This window comes from Stegastes partitus, unplaced genomic scaffold (assembly GCF_000690725.1).
Source record: "Stegastes partitus isolate 25-593 unplaced genomic scaffold, Stegastes_partitus-1.0.2 Scaffold1428, whole genome shotgun sequence".
NCBI classification, from domain to species: Eukaryota; Metazoa; Chordata; class Actinopteri; family Pomacentridae; genus Stegastes; species Stegastes partitus.
This window is the reverse complement of record NW_007579159.1, coordinates 35,028-53,069: the sequence shown is the minus strand read 5'-3', so window position 1 is coordinate 53,069 and position 18,042 is coordinate 35,028. Positions and strand designations below refer to the sequence as shown.

The window sequence follows — 18,042 nt, the reverse complement described above, 5'->3', positions numbered from 1 at the left end:
CACACACACACACACACACACCCATAAAAAAAACACACACATGCACTGTAATTGCCCGTGCTATTCAGGAGCACTCCGTTGCATTGTGCGGCTTTGGAGCAGGATAAATGGTGGCCATGGCATCAGGGTAAATCTATTAGGAACCCATGGCCCAGGCTTTGTATCTAAACCTCATTTTGGGTTTTGTGGAGGGGAATGGAAATGATATGGGGGCAAAACAGGGGAAAAAAAAGTCGTTTTTTTTTTTTTTATCTCTATTCTCCCAAATAATATTTACACCTTAGTTTAGATGGGATTCTTTTTTTTTTTCACAGTTGACACTGAAAAGGCCGTATGATGCTCATACTGTGTGATGTGTTATTCTCCTCCTGAACTTTGATAGATAAGTGATTTGATGTGACAAAGAGTTGAGATGATTATTCTGCAGACCTGTGCCTCACGAAACACAAAACAAATGCATATAGAAAGAGGAGATGTGGCAACATCAGCCCCGTCAGCTGCATTGTTTATCAAGCGCTCAGCCGTGAACACCTTTATGAAAAGAACAAGGAGCAAGACAAAACAAACCACTTTAGCGCCTGTATTTCCATGCAGCTTGCCTGATCTCATGCAAATATGTTTGTGAACGATACATTTTGCCTGGTATATGAGGGCAGTATATTTGAAGCTAGTGCGCCTGCTGCTGTTTTTGCCAGGTAGGACTCCATTTCAGCAAGATGAGTCTGGGGTAATAGATTTAGCAGGGGGTCGGATGGCAGGCAGCATGCTCGCTTACTTTTGTGTTGGAGTCTATCTGTGTGAGAGAAATTTTACTTAGACGCCAGTGTGTGTTTGAGTGTGTATGCGAGCGGCTCGATGTGTGTGTGTGTGGGGGGTGATGTAAACAGTGAAAATGCATTTGTCTGCCTCCCCCTCTGCGACTGTGTAAATCAGGGGATATAGTGACAGTCCTAACAATCTGTTATGTGGAAATCACTTTTCTCCCTCTTATTCTCGCTGCTCCCAGTGAGACAGAGAGACAGATAGATAGATCAAGATGGAGCGAAAGAGAGACAAGGTTTTGGAGGGTGGAGATGCCTCAATTTCCAGGGATCAAACATTTTGTGTATTTGTTCGCTGACATACAGAACTACGAGATGGTTTAAAGATTTTCCCCTCTCAGTCGACTTATTTATGTCGTTTTTTTTTTTTTTTTTTCATGTTTGACTTTCTTTGCATTCCTCCTTCTCTGATCCTAACTTTCTTTACACTCACAGTCGCCCACTATAATGCACTCTGAGCTTCCTCCTTTTCATGTGGCTTTTTCCGGCTCCCTACCTTTCCTCGCTCTGTATTTCTTCTTCCCTCTGATATTTTGATAGAAGCATCTGTTCAAGTGTGAAAAAACCCCACTTCCCCCATAGACTCTTGGAGGTTTGAAAAAAGGGAAAAAAAAAAAAAAAAAAAAAACTTTGTTAAGGGAGCGTGCTGGGAAAATAGCAGTGTGCCAGCTGCTGTGGGCATTCTGGACTAGGACTGGTGGGTGTCCACTCCTAGAAACCGAACAGATACTGGCAGCTAGCGCTCACCTGGGTGTGTGTATGTGTGGTTGTGGGGTGTGTCTGTGTGTGTATGTCTGTGTGCAACTACGCTCTGGGTGGGTGGAAGGCTGTCAGTAACAATGCCAAGATGCCAGGGACAGGGGATTATTGAAGCCCCTCTAGGCCCCTCTCTCCCACTACTATCAACGAAGGAGAGCTGTCTTTCTATCAAATGGGCCAAACCAACACCATGCATTTATGTTACTTGTAAACAATGTTTCCAAGCCTGGTTTTTGGTTCAGAAGCGTGTGTTTAGATACCTGCTGAGAGGAGACAGAGATAAAAGCTGGGTGATGAAGATGAGATAAAAACAAACAAAAAATATATGGAATGTAGAGTTTTTATGTCAGACAGACGTATCAGAGACGGTGTAAATGGCATTGTATTGGCATCATAACAAAAGTGTCATTCAGCTGTCATCCATAGAAACACATGCACGGCTTTGTTTATGTCTTGCGTGTCACATCTCTTGTCTGGCACATGTCATGGATATGTATATTCCTGTTTAAAGATTTAACAAATCCCGCCGAGCAAAGTTAGCACAGAGTAAAACAAAGACATGCAGTGGTACAGTATCACATTAGCCTCGTCTCCGAAGTTCATCCCAGGCTGCGTACACGGATAGGGCAGCCCTGGACACATGCCATAGCAGTTGATGGTTGGGAGATGCTGTCGGTTGATTTGATTATTGAGTGTCTCGTTGGGGCTGCGCCTGCATAGCAAAAGACGATGGCTTCCCCCCTCTCATGGTAATCATTTTGCAGCCGTCATGGCGCTGCTAATCAACCATCATAAGCTTCATCCCCGGCTACGGAGTTGTGTGCAAATGCTTGCGAGTATGTGGAATGTTTCTCGTGTGTGTTATGGAGATGCCCCCTGGATCTTGTCTGGACTCCCTGGTCTAAACCATGGCCCAATCCCTTCGTGATCAACAGCCCTCTCAGTTACACTAATATGCTGATTATCCATGTCTGGGAAAACACAGACAGGACGACCAGCGTGCATGTAAATTGATGCTTGTGAAAAAAAAAAAAGAAAGAAAGAAAGAAATATGACATTTTCCCTTGGTTCTGTCTGGGAACACGAGTGCTCTGTTAGTCTTTGCGCTGCAGCTTGTACCTGCTTAAACTCCTTTATTAACCTCTCTGAGGTATAATTTCAGAGTGTACTATACATGTGTCACAAAGGAATGATCATTGTTGGAGAGTTTGATAATATTCCAGCAGTGTGAGCGGCGATGGTATTGGCTTTGTTTTTAACAGTGGATCCACGGTCGCAGCAGTGTGCTTTTGTGCCCCCTTCCACCTACTTGCCATCAGCAGGGCCCTGCTCTTAAGAACTACCTGCTTAGTTAATAAAACAATTAGTCTTGCCTTTGAAACAACGACAGCTGATTTCATTTGCCACTGAGGAGAACTGTATGCTCACTTTTATTCCCTCTCCATATTTCTCTTTGTTCCTGTGTAGCTCTCATTCCAACACACACACTTCAGCACTTTCATAGAATCGTAATGATGCTATAGTATGTATTTCTCAGTATTTATTGAAAGCAGGTATTAGTTTAAGCCCTTTGTATTTACTGCTGTGTCTTCTTGGGTTTTTCATGAAAGTTCAAAGGGAGGAGTAGCATTTTTATAGACTATATTCTAAAGACTTGAAAGGCAGTGATCTGAGTGCTGCTTTCTGAAGTATCTTTGGAATTCATGTTCAAGAATATGCGCTTTTTCCTGATATTATTTGGATCATCTGTACTTGTCAGTGCATAGCTCTTTGCTTTTCTCCTTCAGCTTGTTTATAATTATATACAGCGTTTTTCTGGATATAAACTTTATGGACACATGTAAGGATGCACATAAAGCACCCACATGCAAACCTGAAACACTCCGAGGCCAAACAAACACCTCTAAATTTCATCAGTAACATAATTAATTATAGCAACCAGGAAAATTGTAATCATCGCAACCCCCCTCCTCTGCACATTCCCCCATGGAAATTGAAATAGGTTTAATAGATGGATGCTCGGGGACCACTCATTAGCACTGACCCCTCCTGTAATTATCAGATCCATTTGTGAAATTCATAATGGACTTATGGCAACTGTGAACCAAGGCCTAAATAAAGGCTAGACTGCGTGGTCCAGTTCCCCACAGCGGGACTCTCCCGAGGGGGCTCTCAGTGAGCTCGCACAGCGGCGATGTTTATGTTTATTTTTTTGTTGTTGCTGATGCATGCGGGCATTTGTGTTACTATAAAGAATTTGGAGATACAATAGCATCTAACAAAACACTGACAAAGTGAGCAAATGGTATAATGAGAAAACTAAACTTTTGTGTTTACTTTCAGCACAACATTTGCATTTGACTGTTGTGGCAAACAAATCAAGTTCAACATTTTAAATAGTTTTCCATCTTGGCTTCTCTTGACTGTCACATACTAACCTCATATTGCTTACATTTATATTGAATTGAATTATGTTTCCTTAACTGGCTCTCAGCCCCCTTCATGCCTGTCTGCTTGTTTAAAATGGCACACTAAAATATGAAACTTCATATTTGAGCTTTTTTTTGTGTGGTGTAAAGTTGGCCCTCTCTATACTAGCTGCCAGCTCAGACTGGGAACACACACTGAGCTTTTTAAAATGTTTTATTTTCTTGCTGTCACACTCGATGAGTTTATGACATTACATATGGAATAACAGACTACTGGATAAAAGGCCGCTTGAATTACGTGTAGCGTGGATTGATAGGTTGTCTAAGTGTGCCGGTTTGCCACTGTGTGGCAGTAATTACAATAGAGTCTGTAGTTTAATGCAGTGTTAAAATAACTTGTTTTTTTAATTTGATATTTCATTTCAGCAGTGTAATTTAGGCTTAAGTCTTTATTATGTATTACATGGCTAATTGAATATCAAAGACTCGATGATCACATGTGTAGATGATGCAGTATTTATGCAAGGACCCTGAAACACAAGAACCACAGCTCAAATGACAGCATTTAACTGTCTTTTACAGTCCTCTCCTCTTTCTCTCTGTCTTTATGTCCTCCAGCTTGATCTCCTATCAGGAGTTTGTAGCATTCGAGTCGGTGCTGTGCGCACCAGACTCCCTCTTCATGGTTGCCTTCCTGCTGTTTGATAAAGCAGGCAATGGAGTGACCACTTTTGGTAAGTAACTCTGCCTGTGATTTGTAGGTTTAGATTCAATTATGCTGTAGTCAAGTTTGCTCAGATGTACCTAGTGTCTTACTGAACCATTAGCATGCATGTGGTAGAGACTGTAATGTGCTTTCAAGGAAATCTAGAATAATGTAATAATACAGTACTCAGTAACTCATGCTTACTTTTGTTACAGGAACAAATTTCTTCTAAAATATTGCTATTATGTGTAATTATTATGTCTTGTCCTCCACTCTTTACTGTGAGCTTCACCATCTATCCTGTGTACTATATTGCAGGCATATTTTTTTGTCTTTATTTATCTTTGTTTTAAAGATTAGGAATACAACATCATCCAACCTTTCATCTTTGTAAATTATCAGAGAAATCATTGTGTTGATATTCACGCTCTTACTTTACAAAAAAAACAGATCTAGAGACTAAATTCACGTGGAAGAGAAAACCTTTATGTCATTTCTAATATTCAGTTTCTCTTCTCGTGGGCTGGTTGCCTGTAGTGATGATACCAGCTAACAAACAATAATCAGGATGCAGTCTTAACAGAAGTGACAATTTGTCTAATGATTTGTACTTCTAATGTTGTTATGTAAACTGAAATAAAAGTTCAACTCTGAACACTGCACCTGTTTGTTTGCAATTGACATTTAACAAAGATGTATTCAGACAGAGTGCTGAGAATGTTCCTCTTAAATGTGCCCCTCGAGAAGTTTTCGTAAAGTCCTCTTTTGTTTATGTGGGGGTCTGACCTCAGCTCATCTATTCTGTTGTGGTTGCATCCACAAACAAAAATACTGTACGTGGTCCTGTATCTTATCTGTAGAGATAAGGTTAGGTTTGGAGGTGGAGAGGGTTGTTGGCGGCTAAAAGATGCAGATGAAGATGGAGGAGGGGGTGGGTGGCCATGTGTGTGTGCATGATTGGCACCATTACTCTGATGCCTGGAAGCTCTGAGGTGAAATGGGAAGACATTTGTACTCGTTGCTCATTTCACATTTGCCTAATTGATTTAAACAAGTCTAATGCCAGCCTTCTGTAGGTGTACGAGGCGTTAGCACATTAGGCTTGATTTGAAATGCAGTGCACACATACCGCTCGCAAACAGGGAAGAGTAAGTGAATTTCATTTTAATTGTTGCTGTCGACAGGGTGCAAGATCATTGCGGGTGATTATATATGCACATATGTAAATTTTCATATTTAAAAGGATCAATTAGAGTGACGTTGTCTTGGTGGCAATTAAAAGGTCTGCTGTTTTTCTGCGTCTCCTAAAGGTTAATGAATATCCCAATGCCTGTGAGTTATGAGACTTGCTTACAAGTGGAAAATTGTATGAAAAACATAACACACATCATGCAATGCACAGACACTGACTGCAGCGCATGCCACTTGCATCAGGGTATTATTTCACCAAAAGCAAATAACTTCTGACAGAGATTATAGACTTGTCAAAGTTGCTTTATTGTGATACCTTACAGAATTCTCCCCTTTTTCTCCTGTTCTGCCTTTTACTTTGCCTTTCATGTGATTAAACAGCCTCACCAAGGCGCAGAATTAAGAACTCCCTTCTTTATTACCTATTAAAAACATTAATAGCTGCAACTTTCTATGTATTAAAGCTGTGTTTGTTTTTTCATGCAGTAAATGTCTGTACTCTGATTTCTTTTTATTTCATTTTTCTGTAAAGCCATTTTTATTTGATAATAACCCGAGTAGTTTGTGTTAAGTACAGGCGGCACAGTGCTCTGAATTTTTAGCACGTAAAAAATAAATGCATAATTTGCTGGAATGTTGAGTTCATAAAAATCGCAATGTAACATAGAAATACAGTTGAAGCTCAGCCAGAAAGACAAAAAAAAGAAAAAAACTTAAAGAGGACTGAGTGTTGACAGGTCTATAAAAGCTGATAATATAAATGGTACACTCTGGAGCAGCCGCTCCTTTAAAGAATTAAAGGCTGTATATTTATTGCCTCATTAAAGTGTACAAAAAACAACAACAACAACAACAACAACACACAAGCTGTCTTCCTTTCGAAGGTAAGAATGAGCTGAAGTAAATATCACCTTTTTCTCTCTCCCTCTCTATTTCCCTCCCTGTCTGTAAAAAAAAAATAGTTTCTTTCCTCCTTTCCTTTCTCCACTCCTTCAGCGCAGCCTGTTTGGTAATAAGAAACAGGTCGCTCTATTGGTTTGTTTTTGTTTCTTTAGTAAGGCTGTAATTTAGGACTCATGTTCAGTGTCTCTCCACTCCACTGGCTGTAGAGGCTTAGAGGGTTCAGGCAGAGGAACATAAGTGAGAAGAAAAGGCTTTCCTTCTCAATACAGAGCCTGCACAGCTCAAACAAGTTCTGCCATGTGTCATTCAAGACTGATTTAGACCAACTTAAGTCTCAATCAGAGCAGAATCGCGTTCTGCAGATTGACGTTGACATTTTGTCGGAAACAATCGTAGACGTTTCTCTCCCCCCCCCCCAAATCAAATAATTACTAATGTTAACCACAAGACAGGAAACACATGCTATTTGTTAAGGCTTGACTCACAAGACTTTGTACCAACAGATTTTAGGTTTTAATTAGAGCAAACTGAAAACTTAAGCAGGAAGAAGTATTTTATAATTGTTTGTTATGAAAACATTAACATACAGAACCATGGGGAGGTTTTTAATGGAGGTGAAGGCCTCGTCCGTGGTTAATGTGTGGCCATTAGCCTTAAAAGGGAGGTGTAATCTGTAAAACCTAAACAGAGCTGTTATTCTGTCATTTTTAAGGATTTGAAGTAGAAGTGTTTTGCTTTAGCCTCATTGCTTGCTGATTTCTGTTTAAATAGTATATATTTTACATATGTCAACACAGGAAATCAGTTGTGGAATCTAGCAAAGAACACTCGCTGTAGGTGTGTTCTTAAGTAAAATTCCAAGGTACCTGTAATTTACTTAAGTGTGTCCATATTATGTTATTTCATTAAGTTACGTATCAGAGGAACACTGTATTGTACATGTTACTTATACATTTATACAGTAGCTATAGTAGAAAGCTATAGATTTCCCCAACAAAATACATGATATGTTTGGCAGATAGGACTAATTGTTGGTTTATTTTACTTAGCAGTATGTCATTTAATTAACTTTGGCTTAAGCAGCTACAACAGTAAGATGCTATTTATACAATAATATGGCATATAGCAGTCACAGGTTATACACAGCTGATAATACTTCTGCGCTGCTGCTTAAATAAGGTTTTAATGCAGGACTTTTACTTGAAATGAACGTAACTTTTTCTTCAGTGAAAGATCAAAATGCTCCACAAATTATACTAAAGCATTGCTGTTGTAAGTTGTTGCATCTTGTTAATAGAGTAAATAGGAATGATGCTATTTTTCAGTCATTACTGAAGCAGCAGATTGCCTCTTTCTTTGTCTCCTCTGCAGAGGATGTGAAGCAGGTCTTCAGCCAGACCACCATCCACCAGCACATCCCCTTCAACTGGGACTGCGAGTTCATCCGGCTGCACTTTGGCACACAGAGGGACAAGCAGCTCAGCTACGGCGAATTCACTCAGTTTCTCCTGGTAGGTTTCAGGGTGACTGCGTGCTCTCTTTGTCTCTCGTATTTTCCTCGGCTGGTGTTAAATCACATTCTTTATTATGTTGTCCCTCTTTGTCTTTCTGCCTTTGGCCCTTTTTTTGTAGGTTTGTCTAACTAACTGTCTCATTTCCATTATAAAGCGACCATCAGTCATAGTCAATAAATCTCCATTAACTGATTTATACATCTTTACACTTTTGCCTTATCCTCACCTTTTCCATATAGGCTGTTCATACAATCCTGCCATCGTGTAACTGTATTCTTAGATATTCCTCTAAGTTTCATCTGACTAATGCACACTCGCAGGCGCACACACATTTTTGCTGCTCCTATCCCTCTCAAACACAGCCCTCCATATTGTCCAGATTAGTCATTAATGAAACACTGAGGTTATGTATTTGGGACATTTTCTGCATTTGTTTTCCATTAGCTGACGTACATCTAGCATTACTCCATTCCACCTATTCCGAAGCAGGTAGAGACACATTTCTACCTCCATAAATAGTATAGTTGGAATATTCCTAGTGTATTTGTGGCGTGTGAGCCATTTTCCAATATGATGTCTAGACTTAAATCAGGCCTAAGCAGGGAGAGGTGGTGGAGTGGGTGGGAGAGAGGGCCTGAGCTGTGCCAAGTTTGCATCCACACTCACCATGTATCTGAATGAGCTTTTTATATTACACTTAACTTAGACCAGATGGCTTACACACAGTGGGCAGCACAGGACATGGGCATTGGGACATTGTTACATGCGCCTATAGGTGTCTCTACATATGCGTGGTTACTCGTACGTGTGTGCTTGTTAGCTTTATCGTGTGCGTTGCAGCAGCAGCACGCAAGCATTGTGCGTCTGTGTTTGTGTCAGTGTTTGTGTATTTGTGTATGCTTGTTTTTGCCTGTGTGAGCAGGAGTGCAGCTGTGTGGCGTTGTGGCCAGTAGATGCTGTACTTTGCGTTGACAGCATGCCCGGTTCTCTCCCAGTCAGTCACTCAGTGGTTTCCAGCTCCTCACAGCAGCAGGCTAGCAGCCAGCCGCACTCATTGCTCAACTATGAAATGCACATTTCCTGCTTATGCTGTCTGTATTTGATCATTTTTCATAGCTTTTGATAAATGTCTGAATAAATCGACAGAAGAAAGTGAATTTCATGTTATTGCAGGATGCTTCGCTGCGTAGGTAAGTGTTCTGCTGGTCTGCTGATATTTGTAAAATTCCATTAAAAAATATTTGAACTTAGAGGTAACATGTCACATTAATGTTCATTGTTGTACTGCGACTTCTGTTGCTTGCTGTTGTCTTATTACGATACCAGTAAAATTTCATTCCTATAATGTGTCAGCAGCTGCTCCAGTGAGTGATGACCTAGAATAGAGTAGAACAGATCTTTATTGCCATTGATATGTTGGAATTAGCAGCATCAATAAAAGAAACATTAAGATAGATATGCAATAAAAAAAAAAAGAAGAAAGAGATTGCACTGTAATAATAGAACACAATTATTTTAATGAATGTATTGCAGTTAGAAAAGGAACATTTCCCAAAGCAGAGTTTAAACCCGTGCAATTATTACATATTTTGTGTAACGCCACTACCCACCAATGTCATAAAGCCTTTATTAACAGACAAACAATAAGGTACAAAAAGTGCACAGTGCAAAAGTTCTCAGAGTTGTGAGCACCAACCTTCACATCATATTGTGACTATTTTTTAGTTATTTATATAGTTCCCTAACACCCAGCCTTTCCCCCTTAAAATGTTCCCATCCTTTATTTCCTCCTCTTCCTGCCATACATGCATGTGTTTATTGTGTTTTTCTGCCATTGTAACCACGCCACTGCCAGATGCTCACAAGATGGGATTATCGGGGAAAACGTTTGCGCCGCATATTTCTCACAAGGGCTCTCTCTGGCCAATTACTGTCTTGATGGAAGCCAGAGATTCTCACCAATTACATGCATTTTTCCCGTCTCACGCGTGGACGCCGGCCAAGGCTCAGCTCGCACTGTCAGCGTACTGTTGTCTCTGGCAATGGTATTACCGATGTCCAGAGAAGTGGCACATAGTGGCACATAGTAGCTCATATTATGAATTCTGGCAAGTAAAGGAGTTGAATTACGTGGAGGGGACACCACATGTCCCACTCCTTTCCTAAGCACTCAAAAAAGTGAATTGTTGGCGTTACTCACATTTTAAAAGCCCCAATTATATGTTTGACTCTACCAAGAATCAGTGGGCAGCCCTTAACATCACTGGCACACATGTAAATGGGCAGTTGTGCTCCTGCTTCTCCTTGTAATAACTTTCGCCCTGTGCTGAGGAGAAGCAGGGATTAGAAAAGAGAGAAACAATCCTGCTCCACTCATATCTATTGTTTAAGCACTGAAGAGGAAAGGAAAAGGAATCATAGCCATTGAAAACAAACAGAGGTGGCTTGTCATGTGTTTTTATTACCGCCCAAGGACAATTAAAGTGACTGCGAATGTCTCAGCAGTCTCTCTCTGGCTGTCTAAAGCCCTCCGCTTTATGTCTCCTGCCTCCCTCACTCCCCTCCTAAATAAAAACCATGTCCCAGAAACACTCATACAGTTGCAACAAGTTAAGGTTTTAGGAGGCTGAGACTATAAACTCCTCCATCCCCTGGACCACAGCTGTTTTGTTGCTCTGTGTGGTTGCTGTGTGACCTTTGTCTTGTCCAGACGGATGAGATAAAAAAACAACAAAGAAGAAGAAAAAAAATCCCTTACAGATGGACACAAACAAACAGATAAATGTTACCCCTGTGTTAAAATATTCATGCAAAACAAGTAACTTCTTCACTTTTCCTTTATTGTTTTGACTTTAGATATTCAGCTGCGCACCTCCCTTTCCTCTTCCCAGTTTATTTCTCACCAAAGTGTTTTGACCTACTCACAACCGACCAGAGAAGTGAGTCACGACACTCAGGATGCTGACACCAAAATATCTCACCTTATTTACTTTGGAAGTGTTTACATGTGTCAATCTCTCTTCATTTCCTTGCTTTCCACTCACTTATACACTCTCCAGAGCCCCTGCTGTGCTCATAGGTGATACTGACACATGGCTGCTACATTTGCTGTTTTTGCAAATCTGGCTCTTTTGTTGCAATGTCTATTCTTACTCCCCTCCGGTCTCCACTCAGCTTTGTGTAAATGTCACTCTTCCCCAGTCGTTTCTCTTGGGCGCCTTGAATTTAGAGTTCGATCAGTTATGCTGTCAGTGAAATATCACTCAAATTCAACACAACAATAAGTCATAGTCTCATAGGGTTTTGTGTTGTGGTAATACCACTTTTTTAGAGTTCCATTTACAACAATAACATCTGAATCAATCAATTGAATAATGGCATGCGTGTTCAAGATTTAATCTGTCCTTCTGCCGTACGTTTTGTCCAACGTGGGGCTGAAAAAATCCATTCTTCTTGGACAAATTGATAATCTTTTATTTTGAACTGAATTACTAACTTGTGTATTGTGCTAAAACTCCGAGCAACTGCTGACTTCAAGAAATGAAATTCAACAACACTTTCCATGACAGAGTTCTGTATTTGCACTACAATTGGACTCATTCTTGTCCTTTCTTTGTTCTTAGATATTTATGGGATTGTCTTTGTAGTAAATGTATATTTTACTGTGATGCTGCCTTTACACATACGTAGATCTGCAACTAACAGTTAATTTTACTCTACTTATGTGCTTATTTTCTCAATTAATTACCTCATTGTTTAGTCCATACAATGTCAAAAAACAATAAAATAGCTCATTAGAGTCGCTTATCATGCAAGTTGTCATACTGACATTGCTTGTTTTGTCCAGCTCAAAGTCTAGAAATCCAGAAACAAAAGAAAAACTGCAAATCTTTATGCATCAGAAGTTAGAACCAGTGATTGTCAGCCTTTCTTAAAAAAAAAGAGAGAACTCTTTGGTTACACGGATGCTCCAGTGGGGTTAGCACATTGATATGCACTTAAAAGTGAGTCATTTAGGCCTTTGGTAATGTGTCAGAAACCTCATGCATAAAAATACATCAGCCTTAGGATTTTTTTTTGTTTTGTTTTGTTTTGCCTCATTCCTTTTTTGACCTGAATGCCATAATACACTGTAGGTGAGTCAAAAGCCAAACCAACTAGCTCTATCTTGTCGTCCTCGAGCTTAGGGCTGTATTTCACAGTGTTGTCTTTGTGAGATTTTTATTGTCCCGAAATCCCTGTCTTTTGCTGTTTCTGGGTTTCTTGTTGAAGCCAGAGGATGCATTGATGGCAGCGGTTTGTTTACGGCCCCTCTGTGTAGACTTGTGGTTGCAGGTACCGATAATGGCTGCTAATTTCAAAGGCCTTGTGGGATCTGTCCCCACCGCAGCCTGCCGTTGTCCCTGTGGACCTTTTGTGTGCATGTGTGTGTGTGCGCGCAAGAAGAAAGACTAAGTGAGCAGTTGGGTGATTAGTCGTCTTGCCTGCGTGTGCATGTCCCCGTGTGTGTCTGTGTGTGTTTGTATGTTTCTCCCTCAAGTGGGTTTTAATGCGGATTTGGGGAGGGTGTGAAAAGCCCAAGCGACGCCTCGCAGTTGGCGAGCCGCTGCTGGGAGAGGAGACAAGGCTGAAAACTGGCTAAACGCTGTCTCCCCTGTAACTGAGAGGGGTGGGGGGGAGACAGAACTGTGAGGGCCCAGCAAAGCAAATTCTGTTTTTATACATGTTTATGTGTGTATTTTTAATTCACACAGGCAACTCCAAGAGGCACATATGTGTACGATAATGTGCGTTTACAACATGAACTAACACCTAGATTCTACCCTGTCTTCTCTCCTATCCCCTCCACAGGAGATGCAGCTGGAACATGCGCGACAGGCTTTTATCCAGCGGGACCAAGCCCACAGTGGTTCCATCTCAGCGCTGGACTTTAGGGACATCATGATCACCATCCGGCCGCACATGCTCACTCCCTTCGTAGAGGAATGCCTCGTGGCGGTGGGTTTTTTTTTTTTTTTTGTTTGGCTCTGTGGTTTTCTCGTCTAATTGTTTTACTGTCGTCCACAAGAGCCAAAGTCAGGCTGGTTAAAAATAGTGAGTCACTGCTGTCACCTGGGAGATATGATGCTTGTCATGATATGTTAGGAAAAAAAAGAAACAAAAGATTCTACACATCTGGTGTTCTTTACAAGCACATAGATGATTAATGAGACTTTCTTAATATGGTGATAATTTAATATTACGTTGTCGCTGCAGTGTTTTTAAGGGTGAGTATGCAGTATGTGTAGATTATTTCTGTGCTAGCAGTTAAGTAGTAAGTTGTAAGATGACATATATGACATGACAACATTTTTACTTTCCGAACAAACACAATATCACATAAGGAACACCGCAACATGTGTGCTATGTAGACAACACACTGATGTAGTTGTTGAGCCTATCACGCTTTAAAAGAGGTAAAATCGAGATGGTTTTCTTCCATCTCACTACTTATTTCTTGTCCTTTTCTTCCCTGTTTTTCTCACACTCCCGCAACCAAGCGGTCGCGGCTTTCTCTTTCTCCTCCACAAGCTGTCTATCTCCTTCTTCTTCCTCCTCTTTACCTCTTCTGTTACCTCTCATCTGTCCTCTCTCTTCTTCCCTCCTTTAATTTTTTTTTCTTCTTCTCTCTCTCCCTCTCTCTCAACCGCTCCTCTTTCTCTCAACCTCCCTCCCCCGTGTCTCTGTCTCTCTCCCAACATGTCATTAAATCTAACCTCTCTGGCAGTGTCAAAGCCAAGCAGGCCAGCTGAATGGGAAGATAGAGACAGAGATAGATGGAGACTGGAGCGTTACAGTCCATCATCTTTTTGCCTGTGTGTTTGCGCGCGCCTGTGCGTGTGCGCTCTATTTGTTTTGAGCCCTGAGATGTTTGTCTTTTTTTTTGCGTCTTGTCTTTTCTTTTCGTGTGTTAGTGTTTTCGTTGCGCATGTGTGCGTCTTGTGTCTGTGTCCATGCCTTGCCCCATTTCATAAACACCTTGTAGACTCTGTCATTTTCTCCGCTGTGTTTACCTCACCGACCAGACATCTTGGTGTGCTGTTAGTAAACTCTCTCACACGCACACACACACACGCTCACACACAACACACACACACACACACACACACACGTACATATCAAAAACCTCATAAACACTGCAGACACATTAAAAGCGGTATTATGGCAGAACACAAACAGTGAAACAGCAACCTTTAATTCACTCACCAAACATGGTAAATGATCAGCGCCACACTCTTATCACCCAAATATTGTTCTCCTCTCCCCTTCTGTGAAAGACTCTGTGTTGGATATCGTGGGAAGATCCATGGCTATAGGCTCACAGATATGAACAGATACAAAAGTGTCTCTCTGTTAGGGCAGTTTCACCCAAGCCAGAGCTTCCCTCCCTTGTTGCAAACATAGCGAGAAGCAAGCAACCGTTCTGTATGTGTCTGTAAAGCAAACAATGCCATCTAGTGAAAGGAAGCTCTAAATTTTCTACTGACTCAACCCTCAGTACTGTTAAGGACAGCAGAGCCTCAAGGCACATCTGATACTCTGACCTAAACCACCCAAACAGGCAACAACATTCATGAAACATACTTGAGCACATATTTTTTGCTAAACAGACAGCGTTTAGAGCTGCTCCTCTCAAGAGTTTGAGAGCCTCATTTGATAAAGATGGGATCGTGGTTCACATAAAAGAGTTTGTGGGCAGTCTGGAATGTCCTTGAGAGCCCAGCAACTATTTTTAATCTGTTACCTTTTTTCTATTTTCTGTTCTTTTACCACTTCCTCCACCTCATAAAGAAAGTTAATTAAACTCCCTGAGAGCGTGCATCATGTGATGGAAAAAGTCGTGGTTGAAGCAGGTTTACTTCTCCCTGTGGAGAAATGGTAGAGAGGAACATTGCTGATTAACCACCAGTGTTGTCAAGATTTCCCTTGACGTGTAATGTTTTTGTTTGTGTATTCCACACACGACTGTATGACTGTGTTTGAGTTTATGTAGGTTATTCTATTATGTGGTAAATTACCCCTCTATTTTTTTTCTTGCCCAGGTTGCAGGGGGCAGCACATCTCATCAGGTCAGCTTCTCCTACTTCAACGGCTTCAACTCACTGCTCAACAACATGGAGCTGATCAGAAAGATCTTCAGCACCCTGGCTGGCCATTATCGAAATGTAGAAGTCACCAAAGGTACATGTCGGGAAAATGACTCCACAAAAACTCATTCACAAACTTGTATTAACCCAGGCAGCCAAAACAAAGCAAATGTACAATGTATGAGTATGTAATCCAAGAAGACCGCGTACACGACACAGTCACAAAACAAACACAAGCTCATATGGTCACATCCACAAGCCTGATACAGTTCTGGCCTACAGGCAGCAGTGTGCTTTCCAGATAATGTATTTACGTCTGTGTGTGTTGAAAGGGGGGAGGAAACTTGTTTTTGTTTGGTTTTCTTCCTTCCCGGTGGCATTTAAATGGGCACGCTGGATCCGACCCAGCACACGTACTGCATGCCCACAATCCCTGATGGTGCTTGTCTTGTCGATTACACATCCTGGCACTGATCAGAGGACCACTTTATTTGTCCTGTTGTTGGTTGGTAATGAGAGTTTTACTTCTTCAAAAAACAGAGGAAAATTGTCCAAATTATGTCCCCGCTATTGTGTGTGGTCGCACTCTGTATCAAGTACACTTTATGTAGTTTTTATTTATCTATTTCGCCTTTTTATCTTAACTCCACAATCTAAACTACCGTTGAGCAAAGATGCAAAGCTACAAGATAATGAAAACAGACTATTGAGCCAACAGCCTTTGTCTTTCTCTGACCTTATTTTATACATCTCTCTGTCTCCCATGGTTAGTTCCTTTAAGTCCTTATCAGCCTCACTTGCTTGCCCCACTTGCTGTCTCTCATTCCTTTCCTCGGTACTTGGCAGGGAGCCTAGATGGCTTTGTCTGTCTTTCTCCCTTTCTTCGTCTCTTGCTTTCTGACTCCCTCTTCAGCGCTATCTGTCTGTAAGAAACTCTTCTGACCTCTCTCCACATGGCCCTGGGCCACTAGTGTAGCCTTATGATGCTATCAGAAGTCTTATCAGGGGTGTGGACCGTACCCGACTCAGACCGAGAGTCCATACACTCCACAGGCTGTTCCCACCGTGGGTACACCAAGCCTGGGCTTGGCTCGACCCGTGGTGTCCCATAGCCAGCCAGACCTCCACAGCCACCACCCATCCACTCTCCACTCCCTGAGTCATTATGGCCTCCTCAGGGACTGCGAGTGCTCAGCTCCATGAACTACAGACTGGCCGACAAACGCACAGTGTTCACACATCCGCATGTATCGAGTGTGTGTGTGTATTTTGCAACACACTCCTCTCTAACATTTGTCACATACGCGCAAGCATTCAAATACATTAACACAGCCAAGCATGCACACATGCGTAATAATCCTGATTGATTCCTTATGCGCGGCAAGGCCACTGTTTTGCCTTGGAGACACCATTACAGTGCTTAACGCCTACACAAAGCTGAGTGCACACATGTGTGTGTGAGTGTTTTTTTGTGTGTACATGCACAGGAGACTTTGTAGAATATCCCTTTTTATTGAGCCAGCAGTGTACAACCACATGGCAAATCATGACTCTGTATCTGTGTGAACTGGTTAGAATCAGCTGTGTGTTGTAGTGTGTATGTTTATATATGTGGCTCCTTTATTACACACAGCCAGAACTCATGACAGTATGAGCCAATTTATCAATGATTGTTCCAAAATGTAAAACTCAGTGATCAGATTTTTGACAGCAGGGTTAGGTCAATAGGTTCACCGTTCCAGGTCCCCTGAAGTTGAGACCCACTGACCACTGGGTTGATTGCCATCAAATTTTGTTTCCATTCACAATTCATATCATAACAGCTAACTCTGGCCATCCCCTGACTTTTCATTTAGCGCCATCATGAGTTTGGTATTGAATCAGTCAGTGTTATAACAGCCAGTGTTTTTTATGTATTTCTGTGAATTTTGCCACAGACCTTCATCTCTTAGAACTTTAGCACCTTTAATGATTCCCTGACTTTGCTCTTGCTGCCAGTAAGCAAATGTGAGCATGCTAATGTGATAAACTAAGATGACTTTACTGATTTTTGATGTAGTTTTCATGTTTCACTTCGAAGTTTATGCCTTTTATGTCACGCTGTGCTTTGCAGTTTTTCCTCATTTTTCAAAATTTGGTACATGCTTCGTAGGTGTTTTTAGTAAAACGTGCAAATATTATTAGATGTTTTTGTTGTAGTAGTAGTAGTAGTAGTAGTAACACTATATTCTGACCAGACCTTCACTAATTTGCACTCTTTAAGGACTGAACACTGATTGTCGTAACAAAGTATAGAAAAAAAATCTTAATTTGAACAACTCTGTAATATTTACCTGTTAAAAAGTTGTTAAGTGTCTGTCTGGAAATGACAGCGTCAATTTCCAAACAGATTTTTATGTTGAGATTTTCTCAATTTCATCATTTACCAATTTGAAAACTTGAGGCTACGTCTTATATATCAAGGAGCTATGGTGACAAGCCAGTTATGTGTGGCTCTGCTTATCATTTAAACAGAGTAATGGTTGTATCACTTTACAAAGAAGCAGGTAAACATAAAATGTTTGAAGAGGTCTGTAAAGTGTGTGTGTGTGT

At 41.2% G+C, this 18,042-nt stretch overlaps 1 protein-coding gene across 2 annotated transcripts in view; it reads left to right on the top strand.

The window, feature by feature from the left end:
* The window catches only part of slc25a13 (solute carrier family 25 member 13), a 48,881-nt gene that overhangs the window by 996 nt on the left and 29,843 nt on the right, over nucleotides 1-18,042 (top strand). For both annotated transcript variants that reach the window (XM_008299516.1, XM_008299515.1), the window contains exons 2-5: nucleotides 4,628-4,743; nucleotides 8,181-8,320; nucleotides 13,175-13,321; nucleotides 15,406-15,544. In XM_008299516.1, coding sequence (XP_008297738.1) covers nucleotides 4,628-4,743; nucleotides 8,181-8,320; nucleotides 13,175-13,321; nucleotides 15,406-15,544 — 542 coding nt within the window. The remainder of the gene's footprint in view (nucleotides 1-4,627; nucleotides 4,744-8,180; nucleotides 8,321-13,174; nucleotides 13,322-15,405; nucleotides 15,545-18,042) is intronic.